General features: G+C 42.5%; 1 protein-coding gene across 1 annotated transcript; it reads left to right on the top strand.

Annotated features, from left to right (window-relative positions):
* The first annotated feature begins 743 nt into the window (after positions 1-743).
* Positions 744-26,071, top strand: kdm6bb (lysine (K)-specific demethylase 6B, b). The gene is made up of 22 exons (XM_074609958.1): positions 744-954; positions 3,178-3,309; positions 6,117-6,155; positions 6,708-6,831; positions 9,149-9,205; positions 9,436-9,655; positions 9,768-10,013; positions 10,104-10,256; positions 10,727-11,011; positions 12,412-14,999; positions 16,267-16,393; positions 17,125-17,230; positions 18,439-18,644; positions 19,050-19,228; positions 19,311-19,379; positions 19,468-19,616; positions 19,736-19,850; positions 20,699-20,886; positions 21,025-21,166; positions 21,239-21,365; positions 21,477-21,647; positions 23,497-26,071. Exons 4-22 carry the CDS (start codon positions 6,713-6,715, stop codon positions 23,518-23,520), a joined length of 5,271 nt encoding a protein of 1,756 aa, XP_074466059.1. The 5' UTR covers positions 744-954; positions 3,178-3,309; positions 6,117-6,155; positions 6,708-6,712; the 3' UTR covers positions 23,521-26,071.

A 26,071-nucleotide genomic window follows, 5' to 3' on the forward strand; every position in this document is an offset into this window, starting at 1 on the left:
GGGAGTGAGTGGTGGTTTTAGTATTATGAACCCTCCCTCATGGACCCGGAGCCGTAGTAGCCCCACCTCCCCCATGGTTATCCTGCCACTTGACATTTGAGCTCAACCAGCTCTCACAGCCAGTCAGTCATCGTTTCACTCTTCCCTTCCCAATCCATCAAGATAGCTGGGTAAACCAGCTATATAAACTGGGTAAGCTAGATAGGTAAACTGAGTAAACTAGGTAAACTGGGTAAGTTAGATAGGTAAACTGAGTAAACTAGGTAAACTGGGTAAGTTAGATAGGTAAACTGAGTAAACTAGGTAAACTGGGTAAGTTAGACCATTTTCTTCTGTAATTAAGCCATTAAATATCCTATTTTTCTTTTTAGCATTTGAGGAAAATGGGTGCCAACCACTTGCAGTGATAGTATCATGGATGTATTAAGGATAGTATGAGAAAAACATGTCTGTATGAGCTCCACAATATTCTTTTACATCAGTGGAGAAATGTAAAATACCTCCTCTACTGTAATATCTACTGGCTGCACTCCAACTATCTTCACACACACATACACATTGCAGCTTGTACACACACACACACAGGAAGAGGGAACTAAAGAGCCCCTCCATGGCTTTTCTATCTGCTGTTTCCCCCCCCTCCTCCAGCTCGCTGCACTAGTGTGATTGATAAGAGCTTCTCCCCCTCTCATTGGCTTGCACCCGGCGATCGGCAGCTCGTCGGCCCGCCCTCGTCGCTCTCCGTACATGGATCGGTCTGCTCAAGAGAGCCCGAGCATCAGAGAGAGCTCGGAGTGGAAACAGGAAGAGGAGGAGAGGGAGAGAGGGGTGAAGAAAGAAAGACAGAGAGGAGAGAGGTTCGGGTGAGACAAGGTGGCGAGGAGTGAAAGGGAGGAAAAGGGGAGCAGAGAGAGGGGCCGAAGGGAAGGAGGAAGGAAGACACAAAAAATAGAGGTAAAAGCAGTGACTAACAGAGGTTCATGTGCTATTTGCTTATGACTGAATGTAAATACTCCATCTACCAGTGTGGAAGAAGTGTGTGTGCATGTATGTCTGTTTTTTTTCTCTTCTCTGTGTTTGTATTCACTGTGTGTCATTGTTCTGTCTTGGCAGAACATACTGCAGTGTGTGTGTGTGTGTGTGTCTGCAGACTGTGCTGCACATTCATGCATGAAGCTCACACATGCACACACACACACACACACACACACACACACACACATACAGAGCTCACGTGCAGACACAGAGAGCAAGAGCAGGAATGTGAAATGATGAATGTAGGCTAGTGAAGGGGGAAACTGTTGCGGTTACGCTTGTGTTGTGGTTTCGTTTGTGCTCTGTGGAACGTTTAACTGTTGAATATCAGCCTATGTGTGTGTGTGTGTGTGTGTGTGTGTGTGTGTGTGTGGGAGACGTACAGTATAGTAAGGAGCTACAGTGAGACCAAGATGTGTGATGATTAATCTTCATTTAGACTCCTGTCTATACAGTGTCACTGAAAGTTCAAGCTCAGTCTGTTAAAACACCTCTCACACAGAAAGCTTTGTTGTGCTTTTATAAAATAGCGGGCTCAAATATTTGACTCATTTTTTAGTTGTTTGAAATAGAATGCATAGGGTTACTGTCTAACGTACAACTTGTCCCCCAGTCTGTGCTTCCAGTTGATATGAATGCCAGCTCAGGTTACCACCTGGACGTGCGATTCTAGGTTACCATTTCCTTCCTTACACAAGCCGGCTGTCTGACACCCACACGTGCATACAGTACCTTCTTCAAAAACCTGTTAACCTGTCTCATTGTCTTTGCTCACAAAAAAAAAAGCTGTACATTTTCTTGCGTTGTTTTGCAAAAGACACCCCTCTTTCTTGTTCTTGACCTTGCCTTGGTACATTCCGGTACCCCTCAGAGAGGGCTGTGCTTTATGGAGCATACGCCGGCAGAAGCTGCTGTTATACAGAGAGAGGGAGAAAGGGGGATAGAGCCGAGGGAAGCGGGGCTGCGGGGATGTTATTTTTAGAAATGTGATTGATATTCGGCTCATACTGTACGTTTCGTCTCTGTGGTCGTGGCGCTATTTCAGGCCCGAATTCAATAAAACCACACACGTGCGTGCGGGAGTCTGTCCAGCCTCTGTCTGTCTGTCTGTCTGTCTGTCTGAACGTTGTCGCTTCTCCTCAATCTGTTCTCTCTCCATGCCTCTGCTCCTCGTGTTAGCTACAGCCTAAGAGCCACCAGAGAGGTCTGCTGCAGCCAGCACATCCTTCCTTTTATGGTATAGGATCAGTATCCTTACTACATGCACGCACACACACACACATGCACACAGAAAGTCTCAGCAAGAGATGCACATCTGCAGTGGTTCTGCAGCTAGCAAGAAGCAGCTCCAGATAGTGTGAGGTATGCATGAATGTGACAGCACACAAATTGGAGTGTATTTGCAGAGCTGTAGCAGTTCTTCGCTAAACTATGAATATTTTTCATTCAGCTGACAGAGCGGCTACATATTGGTTGCACTGTTGCAGGCATTTGAACAGAGAAAAGAGGATAGTTCATGCGGGATTTAATGTATACTTCCACATTTCTTTCTCCATTTCCCCCCTCTATCTCCATGTCAAACACACGCTAACACTCCCCATCTCGCTCGAGGCCCTGCTCCCAGCTCTGGACTAAATGATATCATCGGTTGCCAGGGATACAAGGACACAGCGTGCAGAAAAAGAGGGGAGGGTGAGGCATAGGCAGAGCCATACACATAGCCTGAAAGAGAAAGGAAGAGGCTGGGATATTGGGTATCAAGAAAGAAAAGGAGCCTTGTTGAAACAAGTAGTGAAGAAAGCAAAGGGCAGGGCCACGAGTAGGAAAGGCAGGAGGAAAAAGAAAGCCTGTCAAGAGGTTACTGGTCCCATCCTTCCTCTCCCTTCTTTCTTACATCTCATTTCATCCTCTTCCTTTGTCTAGAGAGGGTCAGGTTTGCAACAGTGCAAAATGTGTGTGAAAGCATGTGTTGTAAGAAATGAGAGACGAGGAAGAGAATGACAGCGTTACTTAAGCGATGGAGGAGAGATGCTGCCCTTGATTTTGAGACAATAAAACCTCCCTGTCTTGTACATCTGTGCACCAACTGACTGTGGTATTTCCTCACTCCATCTACTATGTGTGTCTGTGTGTGTTTGCCAGCTAACGGAGGATGAGCGTGTCTATTTAAAGGGACTGCACGGGTCTGCCGGCTTGCTATTCCTGACTGACAGCATCATTGGATTTTTGGACCAGAGTCTGTCTCCCCCCTTTTCTCTCAGTGCTCATTGCAAGGTAAGACTGGTTGCAGGGATGCACATGCAAACACACATACACTATTAGGTTAAAAATACATTAGTTAGACAGCCGAATGGGGGTTTTCAGCAGAGACATGAATGGATGCATGGCTGTGGTAGTGGAGAGATGACCAGGGTTTCCTTGGTGACAGGAGGGAGGGAGGAAGCAGACTGAGGGGTGCAGTCATCGGGTTCATTTGTGCAGATAGCTCACCATACAAGTCAGGAAAAGAATTGTAACGTTGTGCACATTTAACACAAAACACTCGCATTGCACTTAAATGTATCTCACTGTGAAGCAGAGGGTTTACCCAGCAGCAACTTAACCCGTTTTGCACATGACATCATTGCAAAATTGCAGCTGAATTCCAGATGTCTCGAATTAACCCCGCGCAGATGGGTTTAATTTTGGAAGTACGGAGCCATTGTTGTGCCGAGTCAAATTTAGGCTGCCGCTGACTGACGTCTCCCCCACTACAACACTGTACCAGCAGCCAGTGTGCAACAGGGAGGGTCTACAACAGATGGTTTGATCTGCTGTCTGTGTAATGTTGCACAACCACCAGCAGGCTCAGGGTTAAAGGCACCTTTTCTTGTCAAAGAAACGGGACAATTGCAACACTTTTTGTGTCTAAAAAATGTTGTAGTACCCACACAAACGGTGAAACAAGTTGTTGGCATGAATTAAGCACACAGTGACAGTGTTGTGACATAAGTTGCATTCTTGGACAAAATGTACAACCCAAGATCCCAAGCTTTAAAGCAATTGATGAAGAGGTTATTTTAGCATTAGAAGCTCAGAAAGCAGATTTTAGTGGAACAGGAGGTGGTGTGAGCATTAGAGTGGATATAACCACACGTTGTGTCTATTGTACAGCTTTCTATAGCAACTGATGGCACAGTGCATGTTAGGATAAAGGCATGCAGTCTTAGTTGACCGTATTTTTGCAGTTGTATCTACATAAAGGTCTTTTCTGTCTACTCTAAAAATAAATCTAAATGCAGTTGATGAAAAAAAAAAAGCCTAAAGCCACAGCGGTAAGAACCGTCTGGCTTCAGTTGCTCTAGCAACTGGTAGGAAATGGGCTCTTGAAGAGGTTACTCATTCAACACTCGCAGAAAGGTTACCACACACATGTGCAACAGACTTACCACAAGCAAAACCTGTATGGAGCAAACTTGTAAAACGTGCCACAAGGAAAGTGATGAAATGTTGCACAGCAGTTCTTTATACAGTAGTGTTTATAAATAGCTGTGGGAAATGAATGCATATAGAGGTGCAACCTATCGCACAGGTAGAGCAAAGCTCTTTTCAGCAGCATGCAAAGTTGAACTTTGCAAGGTCAGCTCATTTCAGCACATTAATGCTGAAGTGTTTGGCAGCAGAGAAAGAGACAGTAAGATATCTTTTCTGTCCATGGTGAAATAAATGACTGTATTCAACAAATCTATTTTAATCAAAGGAAAATAAATTAACAATACAAAAAATATATGCAGAATAGGCAAAGGAGATTAAAGGTGCTCTATACGATATCCAGAGCATTAATATAGCAGCAAACAACTATTTGTTACACAAAGATATAGAGGAGTAATGTCTACCTGAGCAGAGAATGAAGTCACTCTCCCTCTGGGTGAGTTGTAATCCAAGCTTCTACGTGCTTTGTTGACATAGCCGGGCTGGCCGTGTGTGCTTTTAGTGCATGTGAGTGTGCCACACTGGCTAGCTCACAGACGCTGCTCTGCACTGCGCTCATACGGCGGTTACAGCTGATAACGCCGTCCCGACCAATTGCTTTGTTGTGGAAGCGTAGCGCCCACCCTCCGATCTTCCCCCAGGTAAACACTGTTAGCTCTATCAGGAGTGTGGCAGTTATTTTCACAGTTAGCACCGTTAGCCGCGAGCCGCCAGCTCGGTAGTGGCTGGAAGGGAGCCAGCAAACTAGGGAAAGTCTCGCGAGATAGTTAAGGTTAGGCATTGACCTCGAATGGTTAAGGTTAGGATAGGCCATCTGGCAGCGAGTCTCGTGAGAGTTTTTGCAAGTTTTTGCAGATCTCAGATCAGATTTCGCAATTTGCTGACTCCCTTCTGGACACGACCCACCGGCTCAGCTGTTGCCATGTTGAGAGCCGTGCAGAGGCAATAGAAATGCTCCAACTCTTATCACCTTTAAGGATTGTGAATTGTGATCAAACAACAAGTGAAAAATTTGAGACCCAACTAGCCAAACACCTGACCTGGGACAGTGTTTTAGTACTCAGCGGGCAGCTATAGAGCTCATTTTGCTTCTGGAAGTTGGTGTACTTGAAGCGAACGAATAGAAGAAGTATAGATCTACTGAGCAAGTAGCTGATATTGAACTGTGAGACTGGATTTGAGACACAATTCACCACCAGAGAAATAAAGACTCAGGGCTTTTACTGTAATCTGAGAAAAATACTACAGCAGCCCACCCTTTTTTTTCCCCCTCTGCTTTTTTTTTTTGTTCTCAAAGTAAGGTTGCCATGGCCCTTCGTCTTAGTGCCATGTTTTTTGTTTCTATCATTGGATGGCCACTGGCTGTGGTGGCTGCTGGGTGGTAGTGATTAGCGAGAGGCTGAATGCACAATGCAGCTCTGGCTGACTGATGATATGACCACTGAACAGATACAGTACTGTGCAGCAGCAAATACAGGAAATAAAATGTACTAGAGAGATGCACAAAATGACCCTATAGTCTCGACGTAAATATCAGACCCACATGGATAAGCCAGAACAAAAGCAACGATTGTGTCGACATTCATGTTCCTCTCTCTTTTTGCTCTCAGGTGTGAAGTGGAGGGCCTTCCAAACACAGACCAAGACTGGTAACATTTGTTTCTGTCTCTATACATTGCGTGCAAACATGTACTATGTGCACCACTGTAGCCTTTATGGTATCAGAGTAGTACTTAAAGCCCTTTTGTGTACATATAGATTATTGTTAACTGTATTGTGAGTGAAAACAAAGCTCAGCAGTTATTGCAGATGTCACAGATAGTAGAGTGATGAAGATGCAGAAATCCACATGTTTTGCACTGCCAAAAAATTTCATCAAACCCCGAATAGATCCACGTGTGAGTCGCTGCATGTAGTGTTTTTTTGTTTGTAATTAGATTTTACTTTACATGATTACAGGGTCCTTCCTTTAGGCCTTTTTCAGATAATAAGTCATTGAGCAGAGCAGTCTTCTGATTAAGCATCAAGGAAGTTCAGTGCAGATTGGTGGGCTTTGTCATTTGCGTAAGCTAATATCCGATTGGATGAAAGTGGCAGCACTTCCGTATTGCATAGTCAGATGTTCTTTAAATGAGATGTAATATTTATTTATTTGTTCGAAACCGTAACACCGTACGCATTAAACATTGTCTGTGTTCCAGGCTGCATGTATCACCCCGCAGAGCTGTACTCTGGCCGTAACACATGGGACTCCTATCCAGCTGGAGGACCTAACCGAGGACAATGGGCTCCTGTAAACGGTCGCCCCTGGAGCCACACGGAAAGGTCAGCAGCACCGTCACAACACTCGCACACTTGGTGTTTCTACGGCGTTACCTTTTTAATTCTAAAAGGGACAGTAGTCCATGCGCAGGTGCACACGTATCATTGCACATGCAGTGGATTAGCCTCCTATGTATTTACTGTCGTGTATTGGTTTTCCTCATTTCTTGAACTGATCATGCATTAAGATCTTTAGTCATGAACACCAACCAAGACATCCAATAAGACTACAGTAAGCTTCACAGAAGTCAAAGGGGGAGATTGTTGGCTGTAACAGTTAAGAAAGCAGATACAATAGAAATGTCTTTAAAGGGATAGTTCAGGTTGTATGAGTAATTTATCCATTGTCAATAGATGACGGTGGGCACATCCCTAGTTTGGAGAAGCAGACTTGAGTTACCGCACAGAAGCAAAGCAATGTACTGCTCTGGACGGGGCCGGCAGGAAAACGTATTTAAACACCTAAAAGAACGGCCCACCTAAAAAAAAATCGATATCAGTTTAAGTGTGCGCAATATTTCAAATATTTTCTCCGTTTTACCTTTGCTATGAGATGTGATACAGTCTGTTTCCAACGGGGTACTGAAGCCGTTGTATCCATGCATGTTCTCACCACAGCAACCAGACTCCATTGGAAAAAACAGTAATTTTACCTTGCAGAACACGGGAGGAGAGCATAGATGGATACAACGGCTTCAGTTTTCCGTCAGAAAGGGCTGTCTGGCGGCAAAGTTGGGCTTTTCTTTTAGGTGGCTAAAATACATTTTGCTGCCGGCCCCGTCCACAGCAGTACAATGCGGCAACTCTTGTCTGCTTCTCCAAACTGGGGGGCGTGAAAACTGTCATCTACTGTAGGTAAATACAATGACTATGGATAAGTACATCATACAACCCCACTTCAAAACCCCCAAACTATTCCTTTAACACCTTGAGTGTTGTGGGGGGAAAAACTTTCCAAAGCCTTCCTGAAAAGAATTTAAACTCTGGGAGTGGACAGTGGCACAACTTGAGGCTTGAACTTCCCCAACCAGGGTCATTCCAGCAGGTGGGACTCCAGCCTTTTGTTGTCTGGGTTGATTCAAGATAAGCACCACTTTAAGGGACTGACTGATTAACTGGAGCTGTGATGAGCATATTCATGAAAAGCTCTTACTCCAGCTGCAGCTGTGAGCAGGAACCCATCTGCAGTTCAGACTCTGGTGAATGAAGCTATGACTTCTTCAGCTGCAGCTGAGAGACGCCTCAGTCTAGCTATTCAGCTGCAGCAGTTGAGGGTGGTGGCTCTAATGAATATGATTGTGTCTGTAGCTGACTGGCTGCGGATTTGGCAAAAGTAACAATTGTGACTCTGATAAAGAGCTGTGACATAAACACTAAACTAGGGCTGGGCGATATGGCCAAAATGTTCTATCCCGATAGAGGTCATTTCACATCTCAATAACAATATATATCACGATGTAGCATGTTTTCTCGTAGATCAATAAATAAATAGTCTAAACAGTTACAAGTGAAATTATAAATCAAAATGAATAAATGTTTCCATGTATACACATTTGTTAATCGAATTGAATTGAATGGTAATGTAAAGTGTGATGTAAAAAGAAAACCGCGATCTTCAAATGATATTCCCTCAAAATTTGAGTTAGTATGTTGTTATTGTTATCAATTTAGTAATTGTGTATCACGATATCACAATATCGCGATATATGATTTAATCACGATACGATTCCATTGAAAGATAATAAATATCAAATTGTAATCCAGTCCAGCTGAGAAATACAGCCACAATTCTCCTTTCAAGGTCAAATAGGCAATTTTTTGGCATCATTGGGCAAAAATTCCATAAAAAACCTTTCAGCATATTGTAATTCATGTGTTCTGAGAGGAAACTAGACTTCTGCACCTCATCATGGCTCTGTTTTGAGGCTTTAAAAAATCTAGCCTTTGACCAATCACAGGACTGGGCTTTATTAGCAAGCTCTGCAAATGAACTCTGTAGTCAGTGTGGACAAAGACGTTTATTGCTACAAAAGTGGATGTTTTTCCTCATAAAGTCACTAAACGTTGCTAAAAAAAAAAAAATGCTTCTGCAGTAACGTCTCATTTTTTGAGGGTTGCAAAATTAGCATTCAACAAGGAAAAACTTGATTTGAAGACATTCAAATATAGATTGTACCTACAAAGCAAACACTAACCTGGTTCAACCTGACTAGCAACAAGATTCCGAGCTATTGTTACAGTATATTCTCTTAGGGGCTGTGTATTTTCAACTCTCAGCTGCATAATAGATTTCTGTATGTTTTTTTTTTTGTTACCACAGATGCCAAGAAGGGCGCAATCAATCACATCATCCACCACCAAGTCGACTTTATAATAGGTGAGTGAAATATCATTCGTAAAATGCATTGCAAATATGAATTTTGCAGCTTTGCCGCTCATAGCGCAGGTAATCTTTCTCAAATAAGTTCTGTACTGCAATGCAGTTGTTACTGAAACCACTTGCATAGCCATCTTCGCTTGCATTTGCCACTTGAGCAGCAGAACGGCACAACACCTGATCTGCATCATGATACTTGTTGCTCAGTTCAGTTGGTCTTTTTTGCTCAGGGGGGAGAGAGCAGCCAACCATGTCCAGGACAAGGGCATCTCTAAGGGGCACAGGCAGCCTCTACGTCTCTGGGATGGCAAAGAGCAGCCGTTTGAGGCCCAGTACTGGCACCACAACTCCGCACGCTCATTCCACAACAGAGCTGGCACCAGCAACGGTTATCTAACGGGACCGGGAGAGCGCTACGCAAACTGGGACAACAATGTCAGCAACTCTGTGGTGAGACCTGCAGATCCGGACTTTAAAAGAAGTTAATATTGTTATTAGAAAAAGAAGTGTGTCATCACTTAACTCTTTGATTATGTCCCTTTTTTCTCTTTTCGACTGATAGCATGGGGGTCCTCGCTTGCATCGCAACAACAGAGAGCTCCAGCCCCCGCCAGAAAGATGGGCCCCCTCAGACTGCCGCAGGAGCTTTCCTGGCAGAATGATGAACAACAGACCAGGACCCTGGAAACGGCCAGCCCTCCACCAGCGGCGAGACCAGCTGCATCAGCACAGTCCTCCCCCACAGCACCCGTTATCCCCTAGGGAAGAGTGTCCAGCCAAGAGGAGAAGGGACTCTGGCCCTGATCAGGTGAAGTTTGTTTTCATTTTTGTGCAATAGCACCACCTGTTGGTAAAAACTCCATATAGCATGACAGGATATTTCTGGTTCTCTGTTTAGTCATCTCATCCTGGATCAAGGCATTTACCTTTACTTGCCCACGCCCCTTCACCACCTCGCCACCACCGCTGCAACCAAGACGACTGGAAGCCTCTTAATGATAGGGCGGGTCATTGCCACCACTCTGACCACAGGACCTCAACACAGCAACAGGTAAACTTGTATAATCCATTAAATGATTACTAAAATATATTACAGTTTTTTACAATTGCTAACAAGCTTTTACCTATACTTAAGATATTGTTTTTCTAAACTCTTAACACAGCAACACAACTACATCACACAATTAGCCAAATAGTTAATTGTCTGTTCAAAGTCACATTTTGTTCATTAAATACCAACTCTACATTTCAAAATGCATCCTTTCAAAACAATAGCACATGTTTTCTATCCAAAAGGCACATATAGTCAATCATAGCACAACGACTTTCAACAGTTGATGACATTACAAAAACTGCATCACTTTTTACTATGTGAAATCCATTGTTTTTAAAAATTCAGTTTCCTTTTACTACAGATTGGACAAAAGGATGTTAGCGATTGTAAAAAAAACAACTAAAAAAAAAACTGTAGACTGAACATCAATTGTTGATTTTTATTATTGTTTTGTTTTTTATTTGCAGGAAACCTCTAAACTGCGATCTGGAGGACACGGCTTCAGTAACGGTCACGTGGCGGCTCCGGACCAGAGTTGTGGCAGCAGACCACTGCATCATGGAAGCAGGGGGAAGGTGGACCGCAAAATGTCGTCGTCACCAGCAGACCACACCCGTGTGCCTTACAGCCACCAAAACCACCATTACCACTATCAACGGCACACAGGCCACCCCAGAGACCTACAGCACAACCCGCCGCTGCACCTTGTCGAGGAAAAGGACTCGCGGAGCCATCACCACAAACAAAGCACAGTAAGAAATAAACATTTAAATAGCACAAACACACAAAATCTGTTTAAATAAATAGGAAGTGTGTAATATTCTGTATTCAAACATTTGTTGATTAACCCTCTGATTGACTTTACTGTCTTTCAGAGGCTGTAGCAGGTTCAGTCTTAGAGCTAGAGTTAGGAGGTACAAATATCATACGAAACTAGGAATCCATTGGTACCAACCATATCATACTACTGTAGCTTGTCAGAAAGGAGGCCAAACAACGCTCCAAAGTTACGCTACATTTTGGCGAGGAAAAACTTTCATGTCCAACTTCGAAGGGGTCTCTTGACCTTTGACCTCAAGATATGTAAATGAAAATGGGTTCTATGGGTACCCACGAGTCTCCCCTTTACAGACATGCCCACTTTATGATAATCACATGCAGTTTTATGAATGCAGTATAAATGTGTTATTTTGGCCCATTCTAAAATGGTGTATTTGAATATTTCTTCATACTGGGGTCCATAAACAGTCTTGGAATTACAAAAAATTGGGTATGACCGTAAAGCTGAGACTCTTGTAGATCCAATGAGGCCAATTGTATACATGTGTGATGGTGCTAGTCCCCATAGTAGCCATTTCATTGTAGTGAAATTTGACCTCACTGTATATAATGACCTGTGGTGACCTCTAAGGTAATCACAGCCTCATTAAACTTTACAAACACAAACTACAGACCTAGGGCATTCAGAGGACGGATGGCGTTGCTAGGTATATTGACAATAAAGGGGGTTTCTGATGAAATCTCCAAATGTCAAAGTTTTTTTATACCAAATCACAGCATGGCCTCAAAGTCTTGGTGTCTTAATTTGGTATTTTGGAGGAATTTTGGATCAGTTTTATAAATTTTCGAGTGGTAAAGTTTTTTTAAATTTAGCACCAAATCTGTGTCACATATGGTATCAACCCAAAAATTGCTGCAACAACTTATGAGACATAATAGAGCATGGGAATGGCCATCATATACTTCTGTCATAATGTTCTAAGCCCTTATGCACTCTCACATTTTATTTTAATTAATTAATTGATTAATTCATGTTTATTTCTAATTCATGGCTAGAACAATTTGACCCACAGTGCTGAGCTGCATCTCAAATTAACATCCAGGTTCCCAGCTTTCAGATGATGTACACCACTTCTATGTGACATTTTCTGTTGACCTGCTATCTCCCCAAAGCCCCCCTGTACCCCCCTAAAAAAACAAGAACGGGTCTATTGTGGGTCTCAGAGTGTTAATTTAGTACATCACCAAGGAAGTTGCTATTAATAATATCATCAATGTCAGTATAACAGTATATATACTGTATATGATGCTATGTAATTGAGTGTCTTATCCCTGAACAAGTGTCTAAACAGAAGTAATCCCGACTCTGCAGGAACCTCAGCGCACTCATCAAAGGGGCATTTCAAGGGATCCGGCCCTCTCCAAGTCTTCTGGTGCAGACTCTCCTCCCTATTCATCCCTCCTCTGCAGCCTGAAAGATGGAGGTTCTACTGCCAGCAGTCCACGTGCTCCTTCCAGTCCCTCTTTATACACGATGGCCAGTGGCAGAAAAGATCCATCAATCGTTCGTCAATGTAGCCCTGGCCTCAGTGGACAGCAGAAACTCCAGGGGAGCCCTAATCACACCCTGAGACCTAGCCTGACATCCACCACGTCTCTCGCATCTCACGCTGGTCCAAAATCCAGGTTTTCAGACGTCAATTATAGAAAGACCTTGTCGCAGCCCCTCTTCTCACGACAGTCCCCCCACAGCAGATCAAGAGCAAACAAGCCCGAGAGGGACTCGGAAGAACACAAAAAACCTGAGAAGCTGGTGAAAAAGGAGAGAAAGGGTGAAGAGAGAAAGAGGCGGAAGAAAAAAGAGGAAAAAAGGTTGGCTGAGAGAAAAAGGAAGAGGGATAAAGCGGCAAAGAGGGAAAGGAAGTTAGGCTTGAAAACTAAAGTCACAGAAAAGGGAATGTTTACTTCCGTCTCGACTTCCAACTTTTCAGAAGAGGCCAAAATGTGTAAAATGGAGACTCTGTCCCCAGAGAATCAAGGCCAGCCGCCGCCCAAACACAAGCACAGGGAGAGGAGTGAACGAGCGGAGAGGACACACAGGCCGTCCACAAATACCCCTCATCCCAGCTGCGCTTCATCACAGCCATCCTCGAGATTTGAAAATCACAAAATGCGCAAGAAGAACGGCAATCCCCCAAAACTCCCCGTCAGGGAACAACTACTGCAGTCCCTTCCCAAGAACACCAGCCACAACCAGACCAGAAAGAGGCCCACTGCTGTCTTATCCCGATCAGGAGCGAAGCCCAACGACACGCTACCCTCCCTTTTATTCAAAGCCTTAGTCCCTCTCAGTAGAGCATGTTCTATTAGCTTAGAGCGGCACATCCATGGCAAAGAAGGTGGGCAGGGAGGGGTTCTCAACGCTCCAGACCTGCAGCCTGAGGGAAATTTGAGGGAAATGGGAGACAACCTTTCGAACACTCCTCCTGTTCTCAGCTGGCAGGGCTCCCCAGTATCATCTCTGGGAGAAGATGAAGAGGAGCTAGAAAAGGGAGTGATGAGGAGACCTGTCCTCCAGCCCAGCCCCACCCAGTGCTTCTCTCCTCCTCCTCCTCCTCCTCCTGTCGACAGCGACTGCACTGACGATATGAATAAGGAGCCTTGTGAAGGTACGCAGACTATTTATTCCCCCGATGACATGTCTGAACTCCGCGATCTGCCTCGTGCGACAGAACAAGTCTCCGAGGAAGAAAAGGAAAAAGAGGTGGACAGCAGTAGGGGAACTTCTGGCTCTCTTCTCCGTGAGCTTCGTCACCATAAAACAGGTCTGGATGACGTCTTCAAGAGCCTGGCCACCTTCCTCGGAGGCCAGAGGGTCACGTGTCGAGGTGGTCCATTCGGAGGGCCTCCTGCTGGCGCCACCAGAGGAGTGAAGTACTCCTCTTCTCTTGAGTTGGGGCCAGAGATTCATGAGCATCAGGATTTCTCCCCCAAAACAGACCCTACTACAGCATCCTCCAAACCCGGTAATCAGGCACCGACTCACACTACCTCAAACGTATGTTTGAAATCCCACAGTCCGACACCTCTGAGGGAGCCTGACGCAGATGCCCCGATGCAGGAGAAGCGGGAAGAAACTGAGAACGACGTCAAAGAGAAACAAGAGAGTAAGGATATGGAGATCCTCTCTGAGAGAACAGAGTCATCTCTTTTGGACGGGTCACTGAGCGCACAGCTGAGACTGACCACAACACACACGGCCTCGTTCACCAGCCTCATTACTGTCTCTACCAAGGAAGAGAGAGGACACAGCGAAGAGACGGAACGCATAGGTACAGACAGGAAGAGAAAACAAAAGGCTAAGGACGAAGTGGGTGAAGGAGAGATCAAGATTAAGATACAGACGGAAGAAAGCAGCGTCATCTGTTCTAAAAACAAAGCAAACGAAATAAGGGATTTGGAAGAAAGGGATGTTTCCTCCTCGGTGCTCGTCATCTCCAGAAAGTCGCCTAAGCCTCTCAGAGATGGTACGAAGGGCCAGCTGCCTCAGGAAAATGAACCCCCACATGGCAAACACATCCAAAAAGAAAAACTGGACACGGGGAACGCCGACGTAAAGATAATAGCAGAGAAGAAGGAAGAGTCAGAAAGTAAGATATCCTCAGCACCCGGCAACACAAACACCAAGACCTCAAGCTCAGCTTCCACTGTAACAATCAACTCGTCCAAAATATGTGTGTCCACACCAGCAAGTAAACCTCCCTGCTCAGCAGCTCCGGTTGACCCGCTGAAACTGAAAGCATTGTCCATGGGCTTGTGTAAGGAGCTGAAGATCCTCTTATTTAAAGTGGAGAGCGCCGGAAGACAAACGTTCAACATATCGGAGGTGGAGGAGCGAAGAATCCCTCTTTCCAAGATCAGCATCGAAAACACGGGCGCTGAAGTGGTCAGAGCTTGCAAGTGAGTACTCTAACAAAGATAGTTCTAGTCTGGGCATCTCATTCATTTATATAGGTCACTGGTTCCCAACCTAGGGGTCCCAACCCCCACAAGGGGTCGCCAAAGCTTCACAGGGGGGTTGAGAGGCCTTCTTGGATTTACGGTGTGTAAAACAACTTTTTTTTTCAATATACAGTATACAGTTGGCCTATATCTCAGCATTTCATTCATTTCTGTGAATAAAACTAAATTCATTATTATTTTTAAAGGTCCCATATTGTAAAAAGTGAGATTTTCATGTTTTTTATTATAAGCAGGTTTAAGTGCTATATAAATATTGTGAAAGTATCAAAATGCTCAATCCATGGAGAAATACACACAGCCCGTATTCAGAAACTGTGCATTTGAAACAAGCTGTCCGGATTTCTGTAATTTTGTGATGTCACAAATATACAATATATAGACCATATCACAGTTTTAAATGTAAACATTTTAAACATTTCAAACTATATGTGTCCCAGGTTATTTACGGATGCAGTGTATGTGAATGACATCAGCTGACAAGAAGTAAATATGGACCCAAGCTGTTGCCTAGCAACGCAATTCCGTTGATATGCGCTAAAACAGTGTTTCAGACGGAGGGTAAATACATGTATATTCAGTATGAGGAAAATAAAGAGATTTTTGAACATTTAAGCATGTAAACATGTTCTAGTAGAAACATAAAATACAAGTATGAACGTGAAAATGAGCATAATATGGGATCTTTTAAAGGTTGGAATATCATCTAAAATAAGTGCACGATGAAGACCTGAACGCAACCTATATTTACAGAGCCTTCCCTCTCTGCTAAACAGCCTTGTCCTGCATTAGAAAAGTATGCAGTTAAAACAATCAAAGAAAACACATAATTTGTAAAAAAACAAACCTATATTAAGTATGAATGATTGTTAAAAATAGAAAAACACAATATACACATAATTGTATTAAAAGTTCCTAATAATCATTTATGATGCAATATTCACAGGAAATAATCATTCATCCAAATCGCTCTTTTTTGCACAATCTTCCAGTTATTGCGTTCACTATTTTGGTTAATTGTACAGTTTATCAGTTGTTCTGTACTGTTATTGTTATGCATTGAAAATAATATGAAATATCCATAAAATATGTCACTTAGTCTGAGGTCATCAGTTTACGCAATGATAGAAAAAGGGGTCCCACATCGGGTTTTCCATCTAACCTCTTGTTGTGTTTTGTCTTTTATTGCTCCGTCGTCTTTTTCCAGGGGGACGAGGGTGAAGGGGAAATTCAAGGAGTCCTTCCTGCTTCCGGCCCTCTCTGTTAAACCTAACATCAACTCCGACATCCCCATTCCTCGAGAAAAGCTCAACCCTCCTACACCGAGCATCTATGTGAGTCCACACAGATTAGCAGAGTCAACATGATCCAGCCCAACAAGTCATATAATCAAGTATTGAATCCTAACAACGTGTTTTTAGCCATGCTAGAGGCATGGTTCTAGGGATGGAAATGTCGGCCTGGTCGGTCCACCGCTTTGCTCCAAACGGAAATATCCTGATAACTATCTGATGGATTGGCTTAAAATTTTGTCCAGATATTTTGTTCCCCTCAGGATGAATTGTAACAACCTCGGTAATCCCATAACTTTTTAATTTAAATTAGTCTTTAACTTTATGACCAAATACTCGCATCAGCCTCAGCTGTACTTTGCAAATTAGCAAATTTTAGCATTCTAACGCGCTAAACTAAGATGGTCAACATAAGAAAACATCAGCATTGTGAGCATGTTAGCATGCTGACATGCTGATTAGTATTTAGCTCAAAGCACCGCCTAAATACAGCCTCAGAGGGCGCCTAGCATGGCTCTAGACTCTATAAATACAAAAATAAAAATCTGCAAATCACCACCATAAAATCTTATGAAATATTTAAAATCTCTTGAATTATTTCTTGGACTGTTTTCTCGATAGCAGCAGAGAGAGCTGCCTTATCATACCTTGTTTCAGGACATCTACAGGTTACCAACCTCCTGTCAGTATTTTTCATTTGTTTTCAAGACAAACAAAATTTATACAATCGCTGCGTTCAAATGTTCATAATTTATTCTGCGTCTCTTCTGCAGTTGGAGAGCAAGAGGGACGCCTTCTCTCCGGTCCTGCTTCAGTTCTGCACCGATCCCAAAAATGCGGTCACTGTCATCAGGGGCCTTGCTGGCTCCCTCCGTCTCAGTAAGTTTATACACCACACTCATCTCCGCTAATTTACCCCACTTCAGTTACTCTGTTTATCAAATGCCATTCCATTAATTAGGGCCTTTTGTTCATTGTTTTATGAAAACAGCAAGACAAAGTAAAGGGAAGGAGGCATTGATTATTCCGATATAAATGTAGCATATCATAAAACTGTGGGGTTTATTTTAGATGTAGTAGATATATTACATATGACATTTAAAGAAGACCTATTATGCTCATTTTCTGGTTCATACTTGTATTTTGGGTTTCTACTAGAACACGTTTACATACTTTAATGTTCAAAAAACGCCTTATCTTTTTCATACCTGCTGAGCTACAGCACCTCTTTTCTGAGTTCCTGCCCCCCCCCCTCCCAAAAATACCAGTCTGCCCTGATTGGTCAACTGACACACTCTGTTGTGATTGGTCAACCGAACGAAACTCCGCTCCAGCTACTCTCTAACTAGCTTTGTTTGAGGGTGTGCCAAACAGCAGCTGGGCAGGTATTATGCAAATGTGTACTTGGTGTCATCAGCATGTTACGAAGGAAAAGGCAGGACCTGAAGCAAGGCATTTCAGGAGCAGTGTTTCTGTGGGGGAGAGTAACTCCCTTAGGTGTAGACTTTAGGTTTTTTAACTTTACAGACCTTTTACATGCACAAAAAAAACATAATACGCTAAAGGAAAGGGAAAAAAAACAAAAACATAATAGGTCCTCTAAGACTTTTGAGGAATTTCTATAATAAGCTTTCTGAGCCAACCCTTTATCCACCCTGTATGGCTGCTGCATCTTTCGCAGTCATTGTGAGAGCCACAACTGTATCTTTACGATCCATATTTGAATGCAGACCATGTCTGCTCAACCATGACGTGATGGCACGGCCACTGGTAGGCTACACTATGATCGTAGAGTGTTACTTTGAATGTGTTTGCATATTTCAGTGTGTGTGTTTTACAGTCATCCAGTATAGATAAACTAATCTTATTTCTATTCATACACCTTTTCATACTTTGTTGTGTGAAATATTTTAAGCTTAGAGTTAAATAATGCAACATAACTGGGATAACAACCATTTATTGAGTGTTTAAAAATCCCAATGCCTTGAGAAATCTAAAATTTAAAAATAATCCAAAAGTTGGAAAAAATACAAAGAGTTTGGAAATTTGAATTAATCTGATGATTATCTTTCCTTTCCCTATGTGAGACCTTGGTCTGTTCTCTACAAAGTCTCTGGTGGAGGCCAATGCGGAGCATGCAGTGGAGGTGAGGACTCAGGTCCAGCAGCCCGCTGATGAGAACTGGGATCCAAGCGGTTCGGCGCAGACGTGGCCCTGTGAAAGCAGCCGCTCGCACACCACCATTGCCAAATACGCTCAGTACCAGGCCTCCAGCTTCCAGGAGAGCCTGCAGGTAGACATTTTCCCTCATGACAAACACATGTACACACGTGCACACAGATGTTTTGATATATAGTGGATATGGATATAATTAAAGGGGTTATTAATTGCAACTCTCATCTAAATGAAAAAAACATTTTACACAAAAAAAAACAGAGATGCTTGCTTTACAGACAATGAGCCTCATTCAAAAAACACTTTCTTCACAGGGCAAAACACTCATCATCATGGCTTGCCAATTTAGTTTTTTGTTTTTTTTAGATTTCATGTTTTTAATTTGCATATTCGGTATGAGTTAAATAATGATGTACACATAATCTTTGTCCAGGACTAAGCTCGAAAAGTGAATCATGTAATGATGCATCCATTTTTAGCTGTTGGCCAACCTGTCAGCTAAGCTCATGTAGATGTGTTATAGGAGGAGAAGGAGAGCGAGAATGAAGACGAAGGAGAGCAGTCTTCAGACACAACAGCCGCCACCAAAGCTGCTCTGACATTAGACAACATTAAAGGTGGTCCTGCCTCGACCGCCATGAAAGCCAATTCTGCTACCGTCTTCAACAAAGCCCAATCTGTTCAGGCCAACAGCACACCCAGGTTAGCACAAAACTGTGATCTGTCTGTATGAAGAATTCACTGTGTTAACAATACTCAACTCAGACGTTGTTCTTTTCTCCAGCTCCGAGCAGAAAACAGGCGGAAAGGTCATTAAATTTGGGACCAATATTGATCTCTCTGACCCTAAAAGGTGAGATTACGTTTTGAAATGCTGCTTCAAAATGAGCTCACTGAGGGTCCTTGTTGTTTCACATTACCTATCTTATGTTTTTATTAAGGTGGAAGCCCCAACTGCAGGAGCTGCTGAAGCTGCCAGCTTTCATGCGTGTGGAGTCCAGCAACAACATGCTCAGTCACGTCGGTCACACCATCCTGGGCATGAACACCGTCCAGCTCTACATGAAAGTGCCAGGCAGTCGCACGCCAGGTCAGTGTGTGTGTGTGTGTGTCTGACAACACAATTAGGCACTAGTAAACCTCTGATTGATGTTTCAAATGAAGGAAAGTTTTTGAATGAATAAACTGACTTGTTGCACTTGTCATCAGGTCATCAAGAGAACAACAATTTCTGCTCTGTCAACATCAACATTGGGCCCGGTGACTGTGAGTGGTTCGCTGTCCACGAGCACTACTGGGACGCTATCAACAAATTTTGTGAGAAGTGAGTGAAGAGGTTGTTTAACAACTAGGGCTGTCAATTGATTAAAATATTTAATTGTGATTAATCGCATGATTGTCTATAGTTAATCGCGATCAATCGCAAATTAATCACAATTTTTTTTTTTATCTGTTCAAAATGTACCTTAAAGGGAGATTTGTCAAGTATTTGATATAAGTATCAACATGGGAGTGGGCAAATATGCTTACTTTATGTAAATGTCTGGATATATTAATTACTGGAAATCAATTAACAACACAAAGCAATGGCAAATATTGTCCAGAAACCCTCACAGTTACTACATTTAGCATAATAAAATATGCTCAAATCATAACATAGCAAACTGAAGCCCAACAGGCAACAACAGCTGTCAGTGTGTCAGTGTGCTGACTTGACTATGACTTGCCCCAAACTGCATGTGATTATCATAAAGTGGGCATGTCTGTAAAGGGGAGACTCGTGGGTACCCATAGAAGCCATTTTTTATTCACATATCTTGAGGTCAGAGGTCAAGGGACCCCTTTGAAAATGGCCATGCCAATTTTTTCTCACCAAAATTTAATGTAAGTTTGGAGCGGTATTTAGCCTCCTTCACGACAAGCTAGTGTGACATGGTTGGTACCAATCGATTCCTTAGGTTTTCTAGTTTCATATTTTGCCAGTATCTTCACTCTATCTCTAAGAATGAGCCCGCTACAACTTAAAAATTGCAAGTTGCGTTAATGTGTAACAGAAATTAGTGTCGTTAAAATGAATTTGCATTACCGCGTTATCTTTGACAGCCCTATTAACACATTTAGCTTCAGTATCTGTGCATGCTAAATTACATTGTTGCAAATTGTTTCCTTCAGGCATGGAGTAGACTACCTTACAGGGTCCTGGTGGCCAGTCCTGGAAGACCTCTACAGCTCCAACATCCCTGTGTACCGCTTCATTCAGAGGCCGGGAGACCTGGTGTGGATTAATGCGGGGACTGTGCACTGGGTCCAGGCGGTGGGCTGGTGCAACAACATCGCCTGGAATGTGGGCCCTCTCAACTGTAAGTCACAGCGAGGACCAAAATGGCGGCGTAAAGCTTGACAGTCAGATGTTGTTCTTTGTGTCAAATTACAACTTAAATATGCTGTTGAATATGCGGCCTACTTTCAGGCTCAACACTGTTTTTTTGCTCTCTCAGCGTACCAATATCAACTCGCCCTGGAACGCTACGAGTGGAACGACGTTAAGAAGGTTAAGTCAATCGTTCCCATGATCCACGTTTCCTGGAATGTGGCGCGCACCATCAAGATCACCGACCAGGATACCTACAAGATGATAAAGTAAGATGTCTCTTTGTGCTAATCCATGTGTGTGAGAAAAAGAGTGTTACATCTTTCACTATTCTCTCTCAGACACTGCCTGATGCAGTCCATCAAGCACATCCAGATTCTGAGAGAGCAGCTCTTGGCTGCAGGGAAGAAGATCTGCTACCAGAGTCGCGTGAAGGACGAGCCGGCCTACTACTGCAACGAGTGCGACGTGAGTCCCCTCTTCTCCTGTCTGTCCATACAGGAAATTGCACATTTGTGTGTGTGGTGATGCATTACAAACATGATATGAACTGCAGTAACCAAAACTGTATCTGTGCAGGTGGAGGTGTATGACCTGTTGCTTGTGACCAGTGAGAACAGCACTAAGAAGAGCTACGTGGTGCACTGTGAGGACTGTGCCCGAGCTAAGAGCCCATCGCTGGCAGGTGTAGTGGTGCTGGAACAGTATCGGATGGAGGACCTGACTAGAACCTACGACACCTTCACACTGGTCAGTGTCACTTTCTAATCACTAACAGTAACGTCAGAGTAGTTTTGAGCGAGGTTCTGAGGCTAGACCAGGTACAAACAGGACTCCATATTGCATCATCCATATCTTTATCTTCTTTATCAAGAATTGCCCTTCTTCCACAGTGCAAAGGTGCAGGGCTGCAAGCAAAGTGAAAAAATGTCTCACATATCAGATATGCCAAAAACTCAGATAAGAATTTCTGTTTACATTGCTCTTAACCCTTTTCCAAAGTAAACCATACGATTTTAGATTGATTTCCTTTCTTTGAGTCACCCATTGGTTCAGTTCATGTCAATACAATAGGAAAATCAGCTTGAAGCTTGCTTGCGATTGGTGATCCCTTTTGGTTTGTGTAATCATTCCTCTTGTCCATACTGGTCAAGAAGAGATCCCTCCCTAAAGCAGTTCTAATGGAAGAGAAAGGGGTACAAACTCAACAGTCCTCGTTTTGTGTAAAAATGTATTTTAGAGATAAAAGATAACCCAGTCAGTTTTTTTGTGGCCTGCCTGGATCGGAAAACATGTGATTCAACAAGCCATTCAGATGTGGCTCCCCTTCCTACAGTATGTTACATGCAGGCTCATTAGAATATTTCGCCACAGCTTGAGAACTAACTTTGCAAAGATGGACCATGTTTTTCTCGCAAGCCAATCAGAGCAGACTGGGCTTTTTCGGGAGGGGGGGCTAAAATGGAGCGTTTCAGACAGAGGGTGAATACGGGTATATTCAGACAGTATAAGAAAAATGTCTTTTTTGAACATTAAAGACCAAAGCCTGCTTCACGTCGTGCCGAACAACGCCCCTTAGCTGTGATATTATCACAACATATCACAGTCTGAAGGGAGCTATTACATTTATAAACGGTCAACAAGTATGGCAATATGAAAGTTACAGACGCATTCCAATTTAAAGCTTTTTTATTATTAATAAATAATGTTAACAATAAAATGGACCCTCCTGCCTGTACATACTGAGGCGGTTGCTAGAACAGCGGTTGCTATGGAACGTACGACAACACAGGCTAGCGTTGTATTGATTTAAATTTGTGGCTCTTTATTTACATTATTTGTATGTTGCCATTTATTGTGCAACCACTGAGAAACTGTCCAGCGTCAGTAGGAGGACTTTGAAAACTGCTTGTACTAGGCTTGCCTTTTTTTTGTGTGGAGGAGGTGTGTTGCTTGGCGTGGCGAGGATGTTGCTCCGGTCCCCGAGTTTCGGTTGCAAATCTACTAACCATCATATCTCTCTCGTGTCAAGACCCGCATTAAATAGTTTCTGAATCGTGCTGTAGAGGCAGTGGTAATGTATTTCAGCTGCATTACTGCTTGCTTGCATATTGCTTGCGTAGCGCTGCATGTTGTTTAGCAGGTGGATTTTCTTCTGGAGATGTGCACGGCTCAATCCAGTCCTCCATAGAAGTTAATGTTTCCATTTTGTAGCAGGTTTTGGCAGCTAACACTCTTACTTTGTATCTGTAACCTGTGCCGTGTTGTCAGAAGTGATCCCCCCCTGTGACCATGTCTCTAAGCAACCATGAGTCTAACGTTTTTTTACCGTATTTTTCTCAGACGTGTAGTGATACTGAAAGTGCAAAGGTTAGACGCGTTATAGCAGTGGTATGTGGGTATTATATCACGGCTATTGCTTGATTTTGAGTTACCCGTTTTATAACATCTAGAGTGATGCGTGGACATTTTTACCACAAAATAAAAATAAAGATAAATTACGGTAAGTATTTTGTGCATATTAGTTTCCGTATCATAAGTTCACTTTTTCAAAGTGGCAAGCTGAGCTGTGTCTCTTCTTCTTTTTCTCCCCCTTCAGGCTCCATCACCCCTTTCAAAGTGAGGACTCCTCCCTGGTGTCTTTCAGCCATAACCAAAACTCTAATGGCAGCACAAATGTTGTCTTAAAAGGCAATCTATTCCTGCAAACATTCTCTGAATCAGCCAATCACGTTTACTCAGTATTGTTTACATCACACAATAAGGTATGGATACTCAGCCAATCCAACTATAGCTCACTGTCTTCCCCATACCAGCTGCTGATTGGACGTGTGTTTTGAAATAGAATGACTAGAATGGTACTTCTCATGAAAAGCATTTCAGATATGTACACAAGGAAAAAAAAAAAAAAAACATGAGCACTGCTAGCACTGAAAATCAGGTTATATGTTCAACGGACACTGCTGTGATTCAAAAAGCGTCAAGTAGCCGGTTCTGTGTGTAAATTCAGGTACTTTTATGCAAATTCCGTAGAACTTTTTTACACCAATCTAGTTATTCTATATGTCCATGAATTTGCTGTGATTCTGTTGTACCAGCAGGGGAATCGCTTCACAGGAGAAGTAGCTGATTGTCACATTTGGCATCGTATTGGTTCCTGTTTTTTCTTTGGTATTCAGGTAAACTCTGACATTTGTAATTCCTGTCTGTATACTCTTTGAGGTGCTATTCCAATCTAATTTATTCCTGTTAGATATTTAAAAAGTTTTACCAGCCTATAAGAACACCACATTGGCCTTGCAAACTGTATTTAAAGGAGAGGTAATTAGAGGATTAAACACACAAATAAGGATTTATGTACGTATTAAGATAAAAAAAAAAAACTTGTCAGTTTCTCTAAAATACGGGTTTACTAGAGGACTAATATGGTTTCATTCTCAGTTGGAAATTAAGTATGTTGATGGAAAATTCGATATTTGTTGTTGTTTTTTCCAGCTAAATCATTGGTGCGGTTTCTATGATACACCCGGAAAACAGACAGTGTCGTTTTTTTTTATGTTTGAAATGGGAAAACAATCCCAGTTTTATACCTCTTTTGTTGTTATGTTCTTGTTTTTTAGATGACAGAGAAAAATAAATAATTGTAAATTGTGAATGAATTTATGGGATACACAGTGGTGTGCATAGACGGGGTCCAGAGAGGAGGGGAGGGAGAAGTCACCATCGGTGTTGGTGTCAGTGAAGTGCCCGTTACGGTCTGAAAAAAGTAATACGTCCAAAGAGACACACAATCATAATCTTGAAATGCAAAAAGCCAACGAGGCCAAATAGATGAGCAGACTGAATGGCACCTCAGTGTTTTTCATTTTGCCCCCAAACATCCGTCCTGATGAGAGTCCATGCACTGCCAGGTGGTTCAGTATACTGCATTCCCAGTTGAACATGTTGAAGAGCACACAAGTTGAGACATCACATGAAAGGCCCAGTCGTTGTTTTTATTTTTTCCCCCAACATTTATACAGACATTTTGTTGAGATGTTACTCCACTGGACTGTATTCAGATGTAATGATTTGGTCGCTCTAGATTAGACCTATTTTTTTCATTCTCATCATTTGCATAGATGTTCAGCATTACTGCTGTAAAAGCATAATAATGAAATCCCCACAACTTTCATATTTTTAGCCCTGCCCTCGTTAGGTCTGTGCACACCATTTACTGTACATACTGTATCTGTTTTCAGGTTCACTAAAAGACTTCTGTAGTTTTGTTCTTTAATCACAAACCTAATTTGTATATGGTCAAATTTGTCCACCTCAGTCATTTTTGTTTTTTGGTTGTTGCTGTATTATAATACACCCTAAAAAAAAAATATCCTGTTTCACTCTAGTTTAAATTACTGCAATGGGAATTTCTTCCCACTTTTATACCTCTTTTTGTTGTCAGTTTCTGTTTTTTGGATTACAGAGAAAAATTGTAAATTGTGACATTATTTATACTGTACATGGTTGTTTTCTTATATATTTATTGCATATCAAAGGTTACTTCACATGATAAGGGGCTACAAGGTATTTTAAAGATGTAGTATGGTCATAATGTGTGGATAAGGAAAGTGCAATCAGGGGGCGGTTTAATTTTCATGGTGCTAGACCCCTCCTTGCCTCGATGCCCCCTCATTAACAGCATATAATGATATACAGTATGAACATATACAACTCAACCGGTTGGTGCTTAGAACCATTTCAACACAGTTTGGTGGTAACAGAAATGGAATGATGTCTTTGTACTGTATCTAAGAGATGAATTACAAGATCTTTTAAAAAACGTTTTTTCCATTGTATGAAATTCATAATCTTGTGAAGCATTAGTGGTTTTATGATGAGCATTAGCAGTAGTTGTAATTCTTGACACTTTTGCAGAGACTTTTAGGGATGTGACTTTTGATGATGTTGAGGTTTCGTTTTTATGTGTCTTGTCCTCATTATTAGTATTATTTGAAGGATGTAATGATGCTCTTTTTTCCTCGACTTGTTTTGATTTATGCTGCACTTATTGTTTCAAAAAAGAACTCACATAGAAGAAAACCTGAGCCAGACCTGTCTTAAATCCCTCTGTGATTTTTCTGTGACATATTGTATTGTTGTTCAAGAAAATAAAAATGTTTTGATAAATTATT

Source organism: Sebastes fasciatus, chromosome 16, assembly GCF_043250625.1.
Source record: "Sebastes fasciatus isolate fSebFas1 chromosome 16, fSebFas1.pri, whole genome shotgun sequence".
Lineage (NCBI taxonomy): Eukaryota > Metazoa > Chordata > Actinopteri > Perciformes > Sebastidae > Sebastes > Sebastes fasciatus.